The sequence below is a fragment of the Marmota flaviventris genome, chromosome 10 (assembly GCF_047511675.1).
Source record: "Marmota flaviventris isolate mMarFla1 chromosome 10, mMarFla1.hap1, whole genome shotgun sequence".
NCBI lineage: Eukaryota > Metazoa > Chordata > Mammalia > Rodentia > Sciuridae > Marmota > Marmota flaviventris.
This window is the reverse complement of record NC_092507.1, coordinates 116,338,322-116,357,273: the sequence shown is the minus strand read 5'-3', so window position 1 is coordinate 116,357,273 and position 18,952 is coordinate 116,338,322. Positions and strand designations below refer to the sequence as shown.

The window sequence follows — 18,952 nt, the reverse complement described above, 5'->3', positions numbered from 1 at the left end:
GAGGGTGCACACTTTCTTTTTTGCAGGCAGGAGGGGTTTCTGTCTTTTGATTGAATAAGGAAGTCAGAAGAGAGGTCTGTGGGGGTAGGTTTATTTAGAACAGAAATCAAAGGACAACTTCTCTGAGAGAAAGAAACAGCATCTGCAAGTGCCATGCTGTTTCTGCTACTTCCCTTGCTCACTGCTCTCTTCCCAGGAGGTGACAGTGAAGGTGGTAAGAACTGGGGCATCTGAACAGATGTGTGTGTGTGTGTGGTGGTGGGGGGATGGTAGTTTCCCCTGCACATACCTGGAGAGAATTAGTGGCAAGCTGGACCCATTCTGCGTATTCATACTCAAGCCCTCTGTGCTGTCATGGAGGATGTTGATAGAGCATGGGACTCTGGGGGCCAGCAGATGTCAGCTAAGGTAATGGTGGCTCTCCACTTTTCCAGATTCTGAGTCTTCCCACTGGCAACTTTCTTCCCAAAGTCTCTTCCTCGCAGTGTTTGATTTCTACCCATTCTATCTATTCTTTTGCCTCAGGGTTTGAGGAGCCTGTCTCCTACCATCTTATCCAGATATCATCCTTTTACAACCATTCCTGGAAACATCTGGGCTCAGGCTGGTTGGGGAAGCTGGAGACACACAGATGGAACAGCAGCTCGGGTACCATCATTTTCCTGTATCCCTGGTCCAGGGGCAACTTCAGTAATAATGAGTTGATGGATCTGGAAAAGTTTTTCCACACATACTTCATTAACCATCAGGGATTTTACATTTCTCAATTAATGTTTAAAGGTGAGTTTAGTTCCCTTGCTGAGGAGAAGAAAGGGATGAGGGGAGGGGCATCTCAGTGAACTTTTGATTACTCAGGGAACAGCCTTCTCTGCTCTGATTCTAATTCAACTCTCTTCAGCGTAAGACTGCAGTCACACCCTGGCCAAGGGCTATAAGCCGGAACCTGATTCTTCAAAAACCTTCAGTTTTTCCCCTATTGAACTGCTCTCTCATTGACTGCAGGGCTGTGTTTTATTATCTCTTCTCAGGGCATCTAGTGGCCACCTTTTTCCCCAGTCTTCAACCAGGTACCCTCAGCTTCCTCATTCCTTGGTTGACTCCTTGAAGTATTATTTTCTCTTCCATTTAATCTCTTCTGTCAACCCTGTCTAAACCGTTAAAGTAACCATGGATACTTTCCCCCTAGTTTGTTACAGTCTCTGCTCTCTCGCATTAAGTCCTTCACCCCCACACCATCACTATCACCTTTGAACAATTCCCTCCCTTCTTCATATTATCATCTCTTCCTCTACCTCCATCTCTGACCAGTTCTTTTTTTTTTTTTTTTTTTTTTTTTATTGTTGGCTGTTCAAAACATTACATAGTTCTTGATATATCATATTTCACAATTTGATTCAAGTGGGTTATGAGCTCCCATTTTTACCCCATATACAGATTGCAGAATCACATCAGTTACACATCCATTGATTTACATATTGCCATACTAGTGTCTGTTGTATTCTGCTGTCTTTCCTATCCTCTACTATCCCCCATCCCCTCCCCTCCCCTCCCCTCCCCTCCCCTCTTCTCTCTCTGCCCCCTTTACTGACATTCGTTTGTCCCCCTTGTATTATTTTTCCCCTTCCCCTCACTTCCTCTTGTATGTACTTTTGTATACCTCTGAGGGTCTCCTTCCATTTCCATGCATTTTCCCTTCTCTCTCCCTTTCCCTCCCACCTCTCATCCCTGTTTAATGTTAATCTTCTTCTCATGCTCTTCGACCCTACTCTGTTCTTAGCTACTCTCCTTATATCAAAGAAGACATTTGACATTTGTTTTTTAGGGATTGGCTAGCTTCACTTAGCATAATCTGCTCTAATGCCATCCATTTCCCTGTAAATTCTATGATTTTGTCATTTTTTAATGCAGAGTAATACTCCATTGTGTATAAATGCCACATTTTTTTTTTATCCATTCATCCATTGAAGGGCATCTAGGTTGGTTCCACAGTCTAGCTATTGTGAATTGTGCTGCTATGAACATCGATGTAGCAGTGTCCCTGTAGCATGCTCTTTTTAGGTCTTTAGGGAATAGACCGAGAAGGGGAATAGCTGGGTCAAATGGTGGCTCCATTCCCAGCTTTCCAAGAAATCTCCATACTGCTTTCCAAATTGGCTGCACCAATTTGCAGTCCCACCAGCAATGTACAAGTGTACCCTTTTCCCCACATCCTCACAAGCACTTGTTGTTGTTTGACTTCATAATGGCTGCCAATCTAACTGGAGTGAGATGGTATCTTAGGGTGGTTTTGATTTGCATTTCTCTGACTGCTAGAGATGGTGAGCATTTTTTCATGTACTTGTTGATTGACTGTATGTCCTCCTCTGAGAAGTGTCTGTTCAGGTCCTTGGCCCATTTGTTGATTGGGTTGTTTGTTCTCTTATTGTCTAATTTTTTGAGCTCTTTGTATACTCTGGATATTAGGGCTCTATCTGAAGTGTGAGGAGTAAAGATTTGTTCCCAGGTTGTAGGCTCTCTATTTACCTCTCTTATTGTATCTTTTGCTGAGAAAAAACTTTTTAGTTTGAGTAAGTCCCATTTGTTGATTCTAGTTATTAACTTTTGTGCTATGGGTGTCCTATTGAGGAATTTGGAGCCCGACCCCACCGACTGTAGATCGTAGCCAACTTTTTCTTCTATCAGACGGCGCGTCTCTGATTTGATATCAAGCTCCTTGATCCATTTTGAATTCACTTTTGTGCATGGCGAGAGAAAGGGATTCAGTTTCATTTTGTTGCATATGGATTTCCAGTTTTCCCAGCACCATTTGTTGAAGATGCTATCCTTCCTCCATTGCATGCTTTTAGACCCTTTATCAAATATAAGATAGTTGTAGTTTTGTGGATTGGTTTCTGTGTCCTCTATTCTGTACCATTGGTCCACCCGCCTGTTTTGGTACCAGTACCATGCTGTTTTTGTTACTATTGCTCTGTAATATAGTTTGAAGTCTGGTATCGCTATACCGCCTGATTCACACTTCCTGCTTAGCATTGTTTTTGCTATTCTGGGTCTTTTATTTTTCCATATGAATTTCATGATTGCTTTCTCTATTTCTACAAGAAATGCCGTTGGGATTTTGATTGGCATTGCATTAAACCTATAGAGAACTTTTGGTAATATCGCCATTTTGATGATGTTAGTTCTGCCTATCCATGAACAGAGTATATTTTTCCATCTTCTAAGATCTTCTTCTATTTCTCTCTTTAGGGTTCTGTAGTTTTCATTGTATAAGTCTTTCACCTCTTTTGTTAGGTTGATTCCTAAGTATTTTATTTTTTTTGAAGATATTGTGAATGGAGTGGTTGTCCTCATTTCCATTTCAGAGGATTTGTCGCTGATATACAGGAATGCCTTTGATTTATGCGTGTTGATTTTATATCCTGCCACTTTGCTGAATTCATTTATTAGCTCTAATAGTTTCTTTGTAGACCCTTTTGGGTCTGCTAGGTATAGAATCATGTCATCTGCAAATAGTGATAATTTAAGTTCTTCTTTTCCTATTTTGATGCCTTTAATTTCTTTCGTCTGTCTAATTGCTCTGGCCAGTGTTTCGAGAACTATGTTGAACAGAAGTGGTGAGAGAGGGCATCTCTGTCTTGTTCCAGATTTTAGAGGGAATGCCTTCAATTTTTCTCCATTCAGAATGATGCTAGCCTGAGGCTTAGCATAGATTGCTTTTACAATATTGAGGTATGTTCCTGTTATCCCTAGTTTTTCTAGAGTTTTGAACATAAAGGGATGCTGTACTTTGTCGAATGCTTTTTCCGCATCTATCGAGATGATCATATGGTTCTTATTTTTAAGTCTATTGATGTGGTGAATAACATTTATTGATTTCCTTATATTGAACCAGCCTTGCATCCCAGGGATGAATCCTACTTGATCATGGTGCACAATTTTTTTGATGTGCCTTTGTATCCGATTCGCCAGAATTTTATTGAGGATTTTTGCATCCAAGTTCATTAGAGATATTGGTCTGTAGTTTTCTTTCTTTGAAGTGTCTTTGTCTGGTTTAGGTATCAGGGTGATGTTGGCCTCGTAGAATGAATTTGGAAGTTCTCCCTCTTTTTCTATTTCCCGAAGTAGCTTGAAAAGTATTGGTATTAGTTCCTCTTTAAAGGTTTTGTAAAACTCTGCTGTATACCCATCCGGTCCTGGGCTTTTCTTAGTTGGTAGTCTTTTGATGGTTTCTTCTATTTCCTCAATTGATATTGGTCTGTTTAGGTTGTCTATATCCTCCTGACTCAATCTGGGCAGATCATATGACTTAAGAAATTTATCTATGCCTTCACTATCTTCTAATTTATTGGAGTATAAGGATTCAAAATAATTTTTGATTATCTTCTGTATTTCTGAAGTGTCTGTTGTGATATTGCCTCTTTCATCCCGTATGTTAGTGATTTGAGTTCTCTCTCTTCTTCTCTTCGCTAGCATGGCTAAGGGTCTGTCGATTTTGTTTATTTTTTCAAAGAACCAACTTTTAGTTTTGTCAATTTTTTCAATTGTTTCTTTTGTTTCGATTTCATTGATTTCAGCTCTGATTTTAATTATTTCTTGCCTTCTACTTCTTTTGCTGTTGTTTTGCTCTTCTTTTTCTAGGATTTTGAGATGAAGTATGAGATCATTTATTTGTTGGTTTTTTCTTTTTTTAAGGAATGAACTCCAAGCAATGAATTTTCCTCTTAGAACTGCTTTCAATGTGTCCCATAGATTCCGATATGTTGTGTCTGTGTTTTCATTAATCTCTAAGAATTTTTTAATTTCCTCCTTGATGTCTTCTATAACCCATTGATCATTCAGTAACCTATTGTTCATTCTCCAAGTGATATATTCTTTTTCCTTCCTTCTTTTATCGTTGATTTTCAGTTCCATTCCATTATGATCAGATAGGATGCATGGTATTATCTCTACTCCTTTGTATTGTCTAAGAGTTTCCCTGTGACATAATATATGATCTATTTTTGAGAAGGATCCATGTGCTGCTGAGAAAAAAGTGTAACTGTTTGATGTTGGGTGGTATATTCTATATATGTCAATTAAGTCTAGGTTATTAATTGTGTTATTGAGTTCTATAGTTTCCTTATTCAACTTTTGTTTGGAAGATCTGTCCAGTGGTGAGAGAGGTGTGTTGAAGTCTCCCATGATTATTGTATGGTGGTCTATTAGACTCTTGAACTTGAGAAGAGTTTGTTTGATGAACATAGCTGCACCATTGTTTGGGGCATATATATTTATGATTGTTATGTCTTGTTGGTGTATGGTTCCCTTGAGCAGTATGTAGTGTCCCTCTTTATCCCTTTTGATTAACTTTGGCTTAAAATCTATTTTATTTGATATGAGTATGGATACTCCTGCTTGTTTCCGAAGTCCATATGAGTGATATGATTTTTCCCAACCTTTCACCTTCAGCCTATGTATGTCTTTTCCTATCAAATGCGTCTCCTGTAGGCAGCATATTGTTGGGTCTTGTTTTGTGATCCATTCTACTAGCCTGTGTCTCTTGATTGGTGAGTTTAAGCCATTAACATTTAGGGTTATTATTGAGATATGGGTTGTTCTTCCAGCCATATTTGTTTATTTATGTTACTAAACATGGTTTGTTTTCCACTTTGATTATTTTCCCCCCTTTAGTGTCCTACCTCCCACTGTTGGTTTTCATTGTTATTTTCCATTTCCTCTTCCTGTAATGTTTTGCCAAGGATGTTTTGAAGAAATGGTTTTCTAGCTGCAAATTCTTTTAACTTTTGTTTATCGTGGAAGGTTTTAATTTCATCTTCCATCCTGAAGCTTAATTTCGCTGGAAACACAATTCTTGGTTGGAACCCATTTTCTTTCAGTGTTTGAAATATGTTATTCCAGGATCTTCTAGCTTTCAGAGTCTGTGTTGAAAGATCAGCTGTTATCCTGATTGGCTTACCCCTAAATGTGATCTGCTTCCTTTCCCTTGTAGCTTTTAAAATTCTCTCCTTGTTCTGTATGTTGGGCATCTTCATTATAATGTGTCTAGGTGTGGGTCTCTTATGATTTTGCACATTCGGCGTCCTGTAGGCTTCTAGGATTTGGGGTTCTGTCTCATTCTTCAAGTCTGGGAAGTTTTCTCGAATTATTTCATTGAATAGATTGCTCATTCCTTTGGTTTGAAACTCTGTTCCTTCCTGTATCCCAATGACTCTTAAATTTGGTCTCTTGATGTTATCCCATATTTCTTGGATGTTCTGCTCATGGTTTCTTAACAGTCTTGCTGAGCTGTCTATGTTCTTTTCAAGTTGAAATACTTTATCTTCATTGTCTGATGTTCTGTCTTCTAAGTGTTCTACTCTGCTGGTAGTATTCTCAATTGAGTTTTTAAGTTGGCTTATTGCTTCCTGCATTTCTAGGATTTCTGTTTGTTTGTTTTTTATAACCTCTATTTCCCTGTATAGTTGATCTTTTGCTTCTTGGATTTGTTTATGTAATTCATTGTTGAAGTGATCTTTCATTGTCTGATTTTGCTGTCTGATGTCTTCCTTGAGACTCCAGATCATCTGAAGCATGTATATCCTGAATTCTTTATCTGACATTCCATCAGCTGCAGCTATTACCTCTTCTAAAGTTGAGTTGACCTGCAATGCTTGTGGTCCTTTCTTTCCTTGTCTCTTCATACTGTTCGCGTTCCTTTCTTCTTGGTGAAACTGTTGTGCTATTGAATTTTCCCCCTATATATTTATATTGGTCTTGTATAGTTGCAAAGTCTCCCTCGCAGGCACGGGCGGCGGCTCTGCCCCTCCGCCAATTGGGGCAATGTGCCTACCACGCCGGCAGGCCGCTGGGCCTGCTCTGCCAGTCGGTAGCAGGTCCGCCGTCCTTGCAGGCGCGGGCGGCGGCTCTGTCCCTCTGCGGGCCGCTAGGCTTGTTCTGTCGGTGGTCGCAGTTCTGCCTACTTTGCAGGCGCAGGCAGCGGCACTGCCCCTCTGCAGGCCTCTGGGGCTGTACTGCCAGTGGGTCGCAGGTCCGCCTACTTTGCAGGCGTGGGGGGGGGGCGGCTCTACCCTTCCTCAGGCCACTGGGCCTGTTCTGTCTCTCGGTTGCAGGTCTGACCTGTTCTGATGGTGGTCTCAGTTCCGATTACCTTGCAGGCGCGGGGGGGAGGGGGCGGCTCTGCCTCTCAGCAGGCCGCTGCTCCTCTTCTGCCGGTGGGTCGCAGGCCCGCCTACCTTGCAGGAGTGATTGGAAGCTCTGTCCCGCCGCGGGCCACTGGGCCTTTTCTGTCGGTGGTCACCCTTCCCCTACCTGGCAGGCGAGGGGGGTGGGGGGCGGCTCTGCCCCTCAGCAGGCCGCTGGGCCTGCTCTGTGTTTGGTCCCAGTTCCCTCTACTATGCCGGCGCAGGGGGAGGGGGCGGCTCAGCCTCTCAGCAGGCGGCTGCTCCTCTTCTGCCGGTGGGTCGCAGGCCCGCCTACCTTGCAGGAGTGATTGGAAGCTCTGTCCCGCCGCGGGCCACTGGGCCTTTTCTGTCGGTGGTCACCCTTCCCCTACCTGGCAGGCGAGGGGGGTGGGGGGCGGCTCTGCCCCTCAGCAGGCCGCTGGGCCTGCTCTGTCTTTGGTCCCAGTTCCCTCTACTATGCTGGCGCAGGGGGAGGGGGCGGCTCAGCCTCTCAGCAGGCGGCTGCTCCTCTTCTGCCGGTGGGTCGCAGGCCCGCCTACCTTGCAGGAGTGATTGGAAGCTCTGTCCCGCCCTGGGCCACTGGGCCTTTTCTGTCGGTGGTCACCCTTCCCCTACCTGGCAGGCGAGGGGGGTGGGGGGCGGCTCTGCCCCTCAGCAGGCCGCTGGGCCTGCTCTGTGTTTGGTCCCAGTTCCCTCTACTATGCCGGCGCAGGGGGAGGGGGCGGCTCAGCCTCTCAGCAGGCGGCTGCTCCTCTTCTGCCGGTGGGTCGCAGGCCCGCCTACCTTGCAGGAGTGATTGGAAGCTCTGTCCCGCCGCGGGCCACTGGGCCTTTTCTGTCTGTGGTCACCCTTCCCCTACCTGGCAGGCGAGGGGGGTGTGGGGTGGCTCTGCCCCTCAGCAGGCCGCTGGGCCTGCTCTGTCTTTGGTCCCAGTTCCCTCTACTATGCCGGCGCAGGGGGAGGGGGCGGCTCAGCCTCTCAGCAGGCGGCTGCTCCTCTTCTGCCGGTGGGTCGCAGGCCCGCCTACCTTGCAGGAGTGATTGGAAGCTCTGTCCCGCCCTGGGCCACTGGGCCTTTTCTGTCGGTGGTCACCCTTCCCCTACCTGGCAGGCGAGGGGGGTGGGGGGCGGCTCTGCCCCTCAGCAGGCTGCTGGGCCTGCTCTGTGTTTGGTCCCAGTTCTCTCTACTATGCCGGCGCAGGGGGAGGGGGCGGCTCAGCCTCTCAGCAGGCGGCTGCTCCTCTTCTGCCGGTGGGTCGCAGGCCCGCCTACCTTGCAGGAGTGATTGGAAGCTCTGTCCCGCCCTGGGCCACTGGGCCTTTTCTGTCGGTGGTCACCCTTCCCCTACCTGGCAGGCGAGGGGGGTGGGGGGCGGCTCTGCCCCTCAGCAGGCCGCTGGGCCTGCTCTGTCTTTGGTCCCAGTTCCCTCTACTATCTCTGACCAGTTCTTATTAATGTGAATCTCTGATCAAAGCACACTGGGGTCCCTTCCCTTAAACTCCCTAAACTCTCTTCTGCATCTATTGTCTTTGGCTTCTGCTCACTCCAGTTTTCTTATTTTTCTCCTCTAATTCATTACTCCTCTTCCCCAGATTCCTTTGATCTACAGGTTACACTAGGCTGTGAACTGCATTCTGGGAAGGCATTTGTAGGCTTCCTGCAGATAGCAATCCAAGGATTTGAGTTCATGAGCTTTCAGAATGAAACATTCTTACCATCCCCAAAGGGTGGGGAAAAAGCCCAGAAAGCCTGCCTACTACTCAATCTCAGCCCAGCCTTCAAACATACGATACATAGGCTCATCAGTGACATCTGCCCACGTTTCACCTTGGGTCTCCTTGATGCAGGGAAGACTTATCTCCAGCGACAAGGTCAGTCTTGTAGCCCATTTCAAAGAATTTTTCTATGTTAAAGTCAAATTCAGGATAAAAAGAGAAAAGGATAATGAGTGACATTTCCAGAAGTGGGAATGATGTGTCTTGGTAGTCTTACATGGAGTTCTCAACATCATAGTCTATGTTAGAGTCTGTGTCTGGATGAGTTTTCTGTTATTTGCAGTGAAGCCCGAGGCCTGGCTGTCCAGTGGCCCCAGTCCTGGGCCTGGCCATCTGCTGCTGGTGTGCCATGTGTCTGGATTCTACCCAAAGCCTGTGTGGGTGATGTGGATGCGAGGGGAACAGGAGCAGCAGGGCACTCAGAGAGGTGACATCCTGCCCAATGCTGATGGCACATGGTATCTCCGAGCAACCCTGGATGTGGCAGCTGGGGAGGCAGCTGGCCTGGCCTGCAGGGTGAAGCACAGCAGCCTAGGAGGGCAGGACCTCATCCTCCACTGGGGTGGTAAGAGATGGGGGCCCAGGATCCAGAAGGGAAGAGGGGATCTTATAGCAGAGCATGAGGACCAGCTAAAAAAAATGACATTTACAAATTCCAGACCCCAAAAGAAGACAAATATTTATTTCAAAGAATGGAAGAATTTTAAATGATGGATCTGTAGATATAAAAAGATGTAGGATAGAAGAAGGATTCATCTCTGAAAAGAGATGAGATAAAAAAAGGAAAAATGATTTGTAAGGTAGACACTCCAGAAAAATAGTACAGGTTAATACAGCAAACGGGGAGTGCGAGGGGTAAAATGGGGGAATGGATTGAAAACAACATCTTGGTGTCCACTTGAATCTGCAGCACCTCATAGATCCCTGGGCTTGATCCTCTTGGCAGTGATAGTGGCCCTGGCTCTTCTGACAGGTCTTGGATTTTGGCTTAGAAAACACTGGTGAGTTCTTTGCATTCTTCTTTCCTGTCCCTCATCTCCAATGGTCTTCTTTTCTGTTTTGTCTTTTTCCTCTCTTTTCCTTCTCCTCTCAGCCCCATTTCCATTTTCTGCTCAGTTGTCACCTCCAGCTTATGAAGGTCTGTTATTTCTCTGTTCTCATTTGGTTCATTTAGGACACACCGTGAAGTTCCTGGCAGAGCTTTCCTTTTGAAGTGAGGACCCAGCTACCCAGGTGCCCAGTCTACACCTGAACGCCACATGCAGATGACATAATATCAACTCTCTTTGTAAACCTTTGTAATTCATTTTCATTCCATGATCAGTTACCAATATATGCTCAATGTAATCTTGCAGGATTGGTTGTTCTAACCTGGTTTGTGGGGTTTTAACTCTGAATGGAATAGGGTGTTAGCAATGTCTTCCTGGTAGGTATATTTGATCATCTGATGCATTTCAGATATCACACCCTCCAGAGGTCTTTCTTTAATTCATGGTGCGAAGTGTTTGTCCTCTGTTTCCTCACATTTAACTCTAACCCCCATATCCTTGCTTCTGTGGCAGGTGTGTAGGTTCATTTCTTCTTTTAAGTTTTTGAAAGTTTGAGAGCAAAGCACATGCTTTTTAAGTTTGTGTATCCCTGGTGAATTGTCTTGCCTGCATGTAACATGTTCTCAATAAAAAAAAATTGTTGAATTTAGGTAGGTTTGTATTTTTTTAAATTCTCTGCCATCCTGACACCTGTGTTGTAGTTGACATATATTTGATGCTTGACTTAAAAGTCTTGGTTGGCCCAGAGACTTAATGCTTTCTTATTTCTATAGTTTTTTCTAAGTCTCTGAGAAGAAATGCAGTTTTGCTTCTTACCAATTCTGTTACTCAATTTTAGGAAAATATTAGCATGTAAATTTTGTTCCAAGTTCTCAAAACTAAAAGAGCAAGGAAGGATGAAGGTCCTCCATATTCAATGTGGTTTATGGTCCAAGCAGCAGATTCATTACATTGGAGTTTGGTAGAAATGTAGAGTCTGTGGCCTGGTCTCAGACTTACTGAATTATAACTTTCATTTTTACAAAATCATGAGAAGATTCACAGGTGCATTTTTAGGTTGAAAGGCACCTCAGTGTGGTGATATGTGAAAAATGGAATCAGTGCATCACTAAAAAGGGAATCAAAAAAGAGGAATCAAAGTGCTGCCCTTGGGGATTGAAGTAGGTCCAGGTGAGTAAGGTGCATTCTCAGCAGTTATGTTCTCTACAGTTTCTGCTGCAAACACTGCCATAGTGAACACTGAGCCATGCTTCCAGGGTAAACAGAGGGGTAGGTTCCTTTGAGTGTCTGTTCACAATATTTTTGTTACCTGATGAATACATAACCTTGTTTAGTGTATTTTGTTTAAAAATCTTATTTAATATATTCTTACATGGAAAGCAGTATGGAGATTCCTAGGAAAGCTGGGAATGGAACCACCATTTGACCCAGCTATCGCCCTTCTCGGTCTATTCCCTGAGGACCTTAAAAGAGCATACTATAAGGATACTGCCACATCAATGATCATGGCAGCACAATTCACAATAGCTAGACTTTGGAATCAACCCAGATGCCCCTCAATAGATGAATGGATTAAAAAACTGTGGCATTTATACACAATGGAGTATTACACAGCACTAAAAAATGACAAAATCATGGATTTTGCAGGGAAATGGATGGCATTAGAGCAGATTATGCTAAGTGAAGCTAGCCAATCCTTAAAAAACAAATGCCAAATGTCTTCTTTGATATAAAGAGAGCAACTAAGATCAGAACAGGGAAGAAGAGCATGAGGAAAAGATTAACATTAAACAGAGACGAGTGGGGGGAGAGAAAGGGAGAGAGAAGGGAAACTATGGAAATGGAAGGAGACCCTCATTGTTACACAAAATTACATATAAGAGTTTGTGAGGGGAAAGGGGAAAAAAAAACAAGGGAGAGAATTAAACAACAGCAGATGGGGTAGAGAGGGAAGATGAGAGGGAAGGGGAGGGGGGATAGTAGGGGATAGGAAAGGTAGCAGAATACAACAGTCATTAATATGGTATTATGTAAAAATGTGGATGTGTAACCGATGTGATTCTGCAACTTGTATTTGGGGTAAAAAATGGGAGTTCATAACCCACTTGAATCAAATGTATGGAAGATGATATGTCATGAGCTTTGTAATGTTTTGAACAACCAATTAAAAAAATATTCTTACAAGTAATTCATTGTATGCAGTATATCTTTTTTATTTATATATGACAGCAAAATGTACTACAATTATCATTACATATATAAAGCACATTTTTCATATCTCTGGTTTTATACATAGTATATTCACACCAAATTGTGTCTTTAAACCTGTACATTGGATAATAATGATCATCACATTCAACCATCATTAATTACCCCATGCCTCCTCCCTACCCCTCCCACCACTCGGCCCTATCTAGAGTTCATCTATTCCTCCCATGTTCCCTCTCCTTATCCCACTATGAATCAGCCTCCTTATATCAAGGAAAACATTTGGCATTTGGTTTCTTGGGGGATTGGCTGACTTCACTTAGCATTATCTTCTCTACCTCCATCCATTTTCCTGCAAATGCCGTGATTTTACTCTGTTTTATTACTGAGTAATATTCCATTGTGTATATATGCCACATTTTTTATCCATTCATCTATTGAAGGGCATCTAGGTTGGTTCCACAGTTTAGCTATTGTGAATTGTGCTGCTCTAAACATTGATGTGGCTATGTTCCCATAGTATGCTATTTTTTAAGTCCTTTGGGTATAGACTGAGGAGAAGGATAGCTGGGTCAATTGATGGTTCCATTCCCAATTTTCCAAGAAATCTCCATACTGCTTTTCATACTGACTGCACCAATTTGCAGTCCTACCAGAAATGTATGAGTGTACCTTTACCCTGCATCCTTGCCAACACTTATTGTTGTTTGTATGCATAATAGATGACATTCTGACTGGAGTAAGATGAAATCTTAGAGTGGTTTTGATTTGCATTTATATTTTTGCTAGTGATGATGAACATTTTTTCATATGTTTATTGATTGATTGTATATTCTCTTCTGAGAAGTTTTTCTTCAGGTCCTTGGCCCATTTATTGATTGGGTTTTTATTTTTTATTTTTTGGTGTTTAGCTTTTTGAGTTCTTATATATTCTAGAGATTAGTGCTCTATCTGACGTGTGAAAGGTAAAGATTTGTTCCCAAGATGTAGGCTCTATATTTACCTCACAAATTGTTTCTTTTGCTGAGAAAAAACATTTTAGTTTGAGTCCATCCCATTTAGGAATAATCTACATTGCTCTTGGATAGGCAGAATTAATATTATCAAAATAACCATACTTCCAAAATCACAATACAGTTTTAAGGCAATTCCAATCAAAATTCTAATGGAATTCCTCATTGAAATAGAAAAATCAATCATGAAATTCATCTGGAAAAATAAGAGACTCAGAATAGCTAAAGCAATCCTGAGAAGGAAGAGTGAAGCAGGTGGCATCACTATACCAAAAAGTAACAAAAACAGCATGGTATTGGCACCAAAACAGACTAGTAGACCAATGGTACAGAATAGAGGACACAGAGACTAACCCTCAAAACTACAATTATCTTATATTGGACAAAGGTGCCAAGAACATGCATTGGAAAAAAGATAGCCTCTTCAATAAATGGTGCTAAGAAAACTGGAAATCCATATGCAACAAAATGAAATTAAACCCCAACTCTCATCATGCATAAAACTCAACTCAAAATAGATCAAGGAATTAAGAATACAACCAGATACCCTGTGTCTAATAGAAGAAAAATTAGGCCCTAATTTCCATCATGTGGCAATGGCCCCAACTTCCTTAATAAGATTCCTATGGCATAAGAATTAAAATTAAGAATTTATGCAGTATATCTTTAAACAAAAACATTATTTGAGAAGTGTTTAACAATTTTTTGAACCTGTTTAATGTGACCACAAATTTCCTAGGCTTCCAACCTTTCTACAATGCTATCTACCATATGTAAAAAAAAAAAAAAAAAAAGAAAATTTGTTGTCATCTCAGGAAGCCACACATATGGTTGTTTGTCATAGCTTTATCATAGTTGTTACTTTATAACATAACTTCATCTACCAATGATCAAATTTTATCTTTCTTTTTCCAGTGTATTGCATTGTTCATTAACATTGAACTATCAGGCAATAGCATTATAATTATAATAAAGCTGATCTAAAAAAACATCTTCTGTTATACACATCACAGCCTTCTTCAGTTTATGAACATTTGATAGCATGTTAGAGATGTGTTTGGGGTCATTTTAATTGACAAAATCAGTAACAAAGAGCACAAAGTATGAAAATCATGGTACTCACCAGCCCACACAAAGGATGCTCATCCTGTAGTGAGAAGTGAAACCTCAAGACAGAGCTTCAATTTTTTTTAACTTTCATAGGAAATGCGTTCTTCATTTAACTCACATTATGCACCACTCTCTACATATCTATGAATGTCTGCAAAAGCACTGAGAGTACTTAATTTGAGGTGATAAAAGTTTCCATAGGTAGACAAATTAGAAATTCAGAAGTCCTAACTAATGGGGATTGACTAATGACCCCAACTGATAATGAGAGTTAAGACATGCATGACCAGACTTTAGTTACTTTAAAATCCATAAACTGATGTAACAAAACAGTTCTTAGGCACCTACTATACACTTACTATGCATCAGGTACATATTGAGTATAAAGTATTGGGAGGAAAAAAGATCATCACTGTGTTCTGAGCTTGAAATTTTTGTCTACCCAATTTGATTCTGCAGTTTATTATTTTCATTGTTTTTTTTTGTCCTTAGCTTCCTGGAAGGACTTGCTTGAAATGAATTCTAGGAAAGTGACTTAGCCTTAATTTGCTTAGACATTTGAGAAGAGGCAACCCAGGAAAACAGGAACATCTAGAGAGACCAGGTGCAGGTGACAGCATGTGTAAGAAATTTTTCTATGCTCATATACTCTTTCATTAAGTGAGGAAGTCCATGGAACAGGGTAGAGGAGTGTGTGGCTGTGGAGTTGCTAATCAAGACCTCTGGAGACCAAGCAGGAAGCAGGTCTTATTTTATTGTGCAGTTACCATGTGTATGTACTTAGTCAGTAGCTAAGCAGATTACAGTTTGCCACCAATGCAATTTCTGCTACTGTCCTAGCAGCAATCAATTGAGGAGTGGGCCATGGAGCAAGCACAGAGACTGCAACACGCAGCCTCATGCCCAGGGCTGTGACCAGAGAGTAAGTGGTTTGCCGCTCACATGCCTAGCTTGGAAGAGTTGCCTGCCACTCAGACGCCCTTAAGATATGTGATGTATGCAGTACTCCATGCACTTGTCCCCACACCCAAAGATTTCATTCTGAAAAATTCATTCCTGCATTCATTTGTCCTTCCTTCTTTCAACACATAATAGTTTTTACTCTCTGAATGGCAAATATATTAACTGACAATAGTTCCAAAACAAAAGTTGGCTTCTTTAGATTACAAATGCAGTGTGCAGATGTTATTTAAAGCTGATCATAACTTTTTTTTAAAGAGAGAGGGAAGTGGGGGGGGGAGGGAGAGAGAGAGAGAGAGAGAGAGAGAGAGAGAGAGAGAGAGAATTTTTTAATATTTATTTTTTAGTTATCGGCGGACACAACATCTTTGTTTGTATGTGGTGCTGAGGATCCAACCCGGGCCGCACGCATGCCAGGCAAGCGCGCTACCACTTGAGCCACATCCCCAGCCCCAAAGCTGATCATAACTTAAGGAAAATATACAGGAAGTAGCCCAGATGCAGATAAAACCCTCCATTTACAGCAAAGTTTCATCTACAAATCTCCCTACATGAATATATTTTACTTAAAAGTGCCAAATGGATTTGCCTGTTCATCTCAAAGTAGAAGGTAAAGAAAAATATTTCCAACAGACAAACAGCTGTCACTGCAGTGAGCATTCTACATCAGGCACCAGCATCTCAATTTGGAACAGAGAGAAACAGCAAATTTTCTTTTTGAAATCCCGCTGACACTTGTAAAATGTTTATATTCCACCACTAGGTGGCGTAGAGAGCTAAACAGTTAACCAAGGCTGTAAGGCTGTAGATATAGATAATTGAGGCTTTCTTAGGAATAAACAAAAAGATTGATTTTTGAATTTTGTGTACATGTGTGACAACATAACATGACAGTAGCATACATCTCTGTGCCATTTTCTTGAAGCAATTGTGACAGAGGCTCACTTCAGTTGCATGTTATATCCTCTGTGCCTTTGTCCCTAGACTTTTCCTGCAATGTGATTGGGACACCTGAGAGAAGCTACTTAGCATTTGTCAATGCTCAGAACTGCAAATGTCAAGCTGTAACACTCAGTGGACAATCCTTGACAATTAATGGATGGGAGGTCATGAATATGTACTTTTCTTATTTTTCAGGTAGATAATTCAGAGACAAAATCAGTATAAAGAATCAGAAGCCCCCAGCAAGATCAGATCCCAGGTTTTTTTTGTAGCAGTGAGAAGCCTGATAACATCATGAAATGGCCTTCCCTCCTTTCCTGTTTTACCCTTCCTAGTGTCCCACTCATGGTCTCTGTTATCATGTCCCTAAATAAAGTTTTATTTTTAAAGCTCCCAATGCCAATATAGACTACTTTGGTTTTCTCTTTCAGATCTCCACTGTGAAAAAAAAAAAAAAAAAAAAAAAAAAAAAAAAAAAAAAAAACAAGCATGATCCACTACTCTTATACAGAATATTTTCAGCACTTAGAAGTTTCCATCATGGCTTCTCATTCCAGTTAATAACCTCTTAAAGGCAACCAATACTCTGATCTCTACCAACCTAGAGTAGTTTTGATTCAATTTTTTGAAACTCACATTCTGAAATCTTAATGGTAAGTACTATGATATGCCTCTTTTTTTGCTGAACATTATTTCTGTTTCAGTTATCCATGTTTTTCCACGGCAGTAGTTCAACCTTTTCAATGCTGTGTACTGTTATGTCACATGATTGTAGAATATTTTTTCCATTCTTCTGTAAATAGATATTTGAATTTTTGCCAGATTTTAGCTATTTTGAACCATAACACTTTTAGAATTTTTGTACACACACAAACACACACACACAGGTATATATATATATACCCCTTTTTGATGGTACTGGAGATTTAATCCAGTAGAACTCTATTTCTGAGCCACATATTCTTTTATTTTTAAATTTTATTTTTAGATAGAGTCTTACTAGGTTGCACAGGGTGACCAGAAACTTGTGATCCTCCTGCCTCAGCTATCCAAATAGCTGGGATTACTGGCTTGTGTGTGTCTTTATGAACGTAAGCACTTGTTTCTCTTGAGAATACACATAGAAATGAGATTTCTGAATCAGAGATGATGTGTTTTATTTTTTAATTTCTCTATTTTACATTTTATTTTTACTTATTAACACATACTAACTGCACATATTAATGGTGTTTGGTGTGACATATCTACACATGCATATAACATGCCAGGATCCAGTCTCATTTTTCTTTATCCACTGCCCCCTTCCTTCACAACTGCTATTGATTACTATTCTATCTTCAGGTTTCACGTTTTTAGCTTTTACATATGAGAGGAAATATACACTACTTGTCTTTCAGTTTCTGTGCTTCTTTCACTTAATATAATGTCCTCCAGAACCATATATTTTGCTGCAAATAGGACTTTCTTTATGTTCTACTAATAGTCCATTGTGTGTATATATATATATATATATATATATATATATATATATATATATATATATATATATATATATATATAAATTCTTCCATCTATTGATAACTGGGCCTATTTTGTAATTTAGCTCTTATGGAAAACATTGAACAAACATGAATGCCTAGCTTTCTGTTTTGCATGATGATTTGCTTTCTTTTGAGAAACACCCAGAATTGAAATGGCTAAATCATGTGGTAGATCTATTTTCAGTTTGTTTGAGGAAACTGCATTCTATACTGTTCTCCATGGTGACTGCACTAATTTATATTCTCACCTGCAGTGTGTAAGAGTTCCTTATTTTCACCAGCACTAACAGGTTATTTATTTATCTATCTATCTTTATATATATGTAGATTTGGTTCGGGGATTTAATCCAGGGAAATTTTACGACTGAGTTAGATCTCCAGTTCTTTTTCCTTCTTTCTTTCTTTCTTTTTTTTTTTTTTATTTTAAGACAAGTCCTGATAAATTGCCCACATTGACCTTGAACTTGAACTCCTTCTGAGTCAGAGATTAAGAGAGTGTGACACTGCACTAAACCAGTCATTATAAATAGGGTGAGATGATATCTCATTATAGTTTTGAGTTGCATTTCCCTGATGACTCATTATATTGGGTATTTCTTCATTTACTTATTGGTATTTTTTTGAGAAGTGCCTTTTTAGATCACTTGCCCATTTTTAAGTGGACTACTTTTTGCTTTTAATTTCATTAGTATATATTTTTTATTATTTTTATTTGTTTGACTTAGTTATATATGACAGAAGAATGCATTTATGTACTTTGCTACATCATACATAGATGGGATATAATTCTTCATTTTTCTGAGTTTACAGATTGTATAATCATATTGTTCATGTAGTCATATATTCAGTAATAATATCTGTTTTATTCTACTGTCTTTCCTATTCCCACATCCCCTCTTCTCTCCTCCCTTTCCTTCTCTCTACTTAATCCTAGGTAATACTATTCTTCTCTAGTGCCCCCTGCTTTATTGTGAATTAGCATCTGCATAATAGAGAAAACATTCAGCATTTGGTTTTGAGGAATTACCTAATTTCGCTTAGCATGATATTCTCCAACTCCCTTCATTTACTGGTAAATGCCATAATTTCATTCTTCTTTAAAGATGAGTAACATTTCATTGAACATATACACCACATTTTCTTTATCCATTCATCTCTTGAAGGACATCTAGAT

At 40.8% G+C, this 18,952-nt stretch overlaps 1 protein-coding gene across 3 annotated transcripts; it reads left to right on the top strand.

The window, feature by feature from the left end:
* The first annotated feature begins 100 nt into the window (after positions 1-100).
* On the top strand, positions 101-16,658 carry LOC114079114 (T-cell surface glycoprotein CD1a-like). Of its 3 annotated transcripts, none has more exons than XM_027920239.3 (6): positions 101-214; positions 526-780; positions 8,773-9,051; positions 9,239-9,520; positions 9,866-9,956; positions 16,433-16,658. In XM_027920239.3, exons 1-6 carry the CDS (start codon positions 154-156, stop codon positions 16,434-16,436), a joined length of 972 nt encoding a protein of 323 aa, XP_027776040.2. In that variant the 5' UTR covers positions 101-153; the 3' UTR covers positions 16,437-16,658. The 3 variants fall into 3 exon arrangements, with proteins under 3 accessions (XP_027776040.2, XP_027776039.2, XP_027776038.2); XM_027920238.2 differs by lacking the exon at positions 16,433-16,658 and adding an exon at positions 10,130-10,732 and having other exon boundaries at positions 101-211; XM_027920237.2 differs by lacking the exon at positions 16,433-16,658 and adding an exon at positions 10,130-10,731.
* The last annotated feature ends 2,294 nt before the right edge of the window (positions 16,659-18,952 follow it).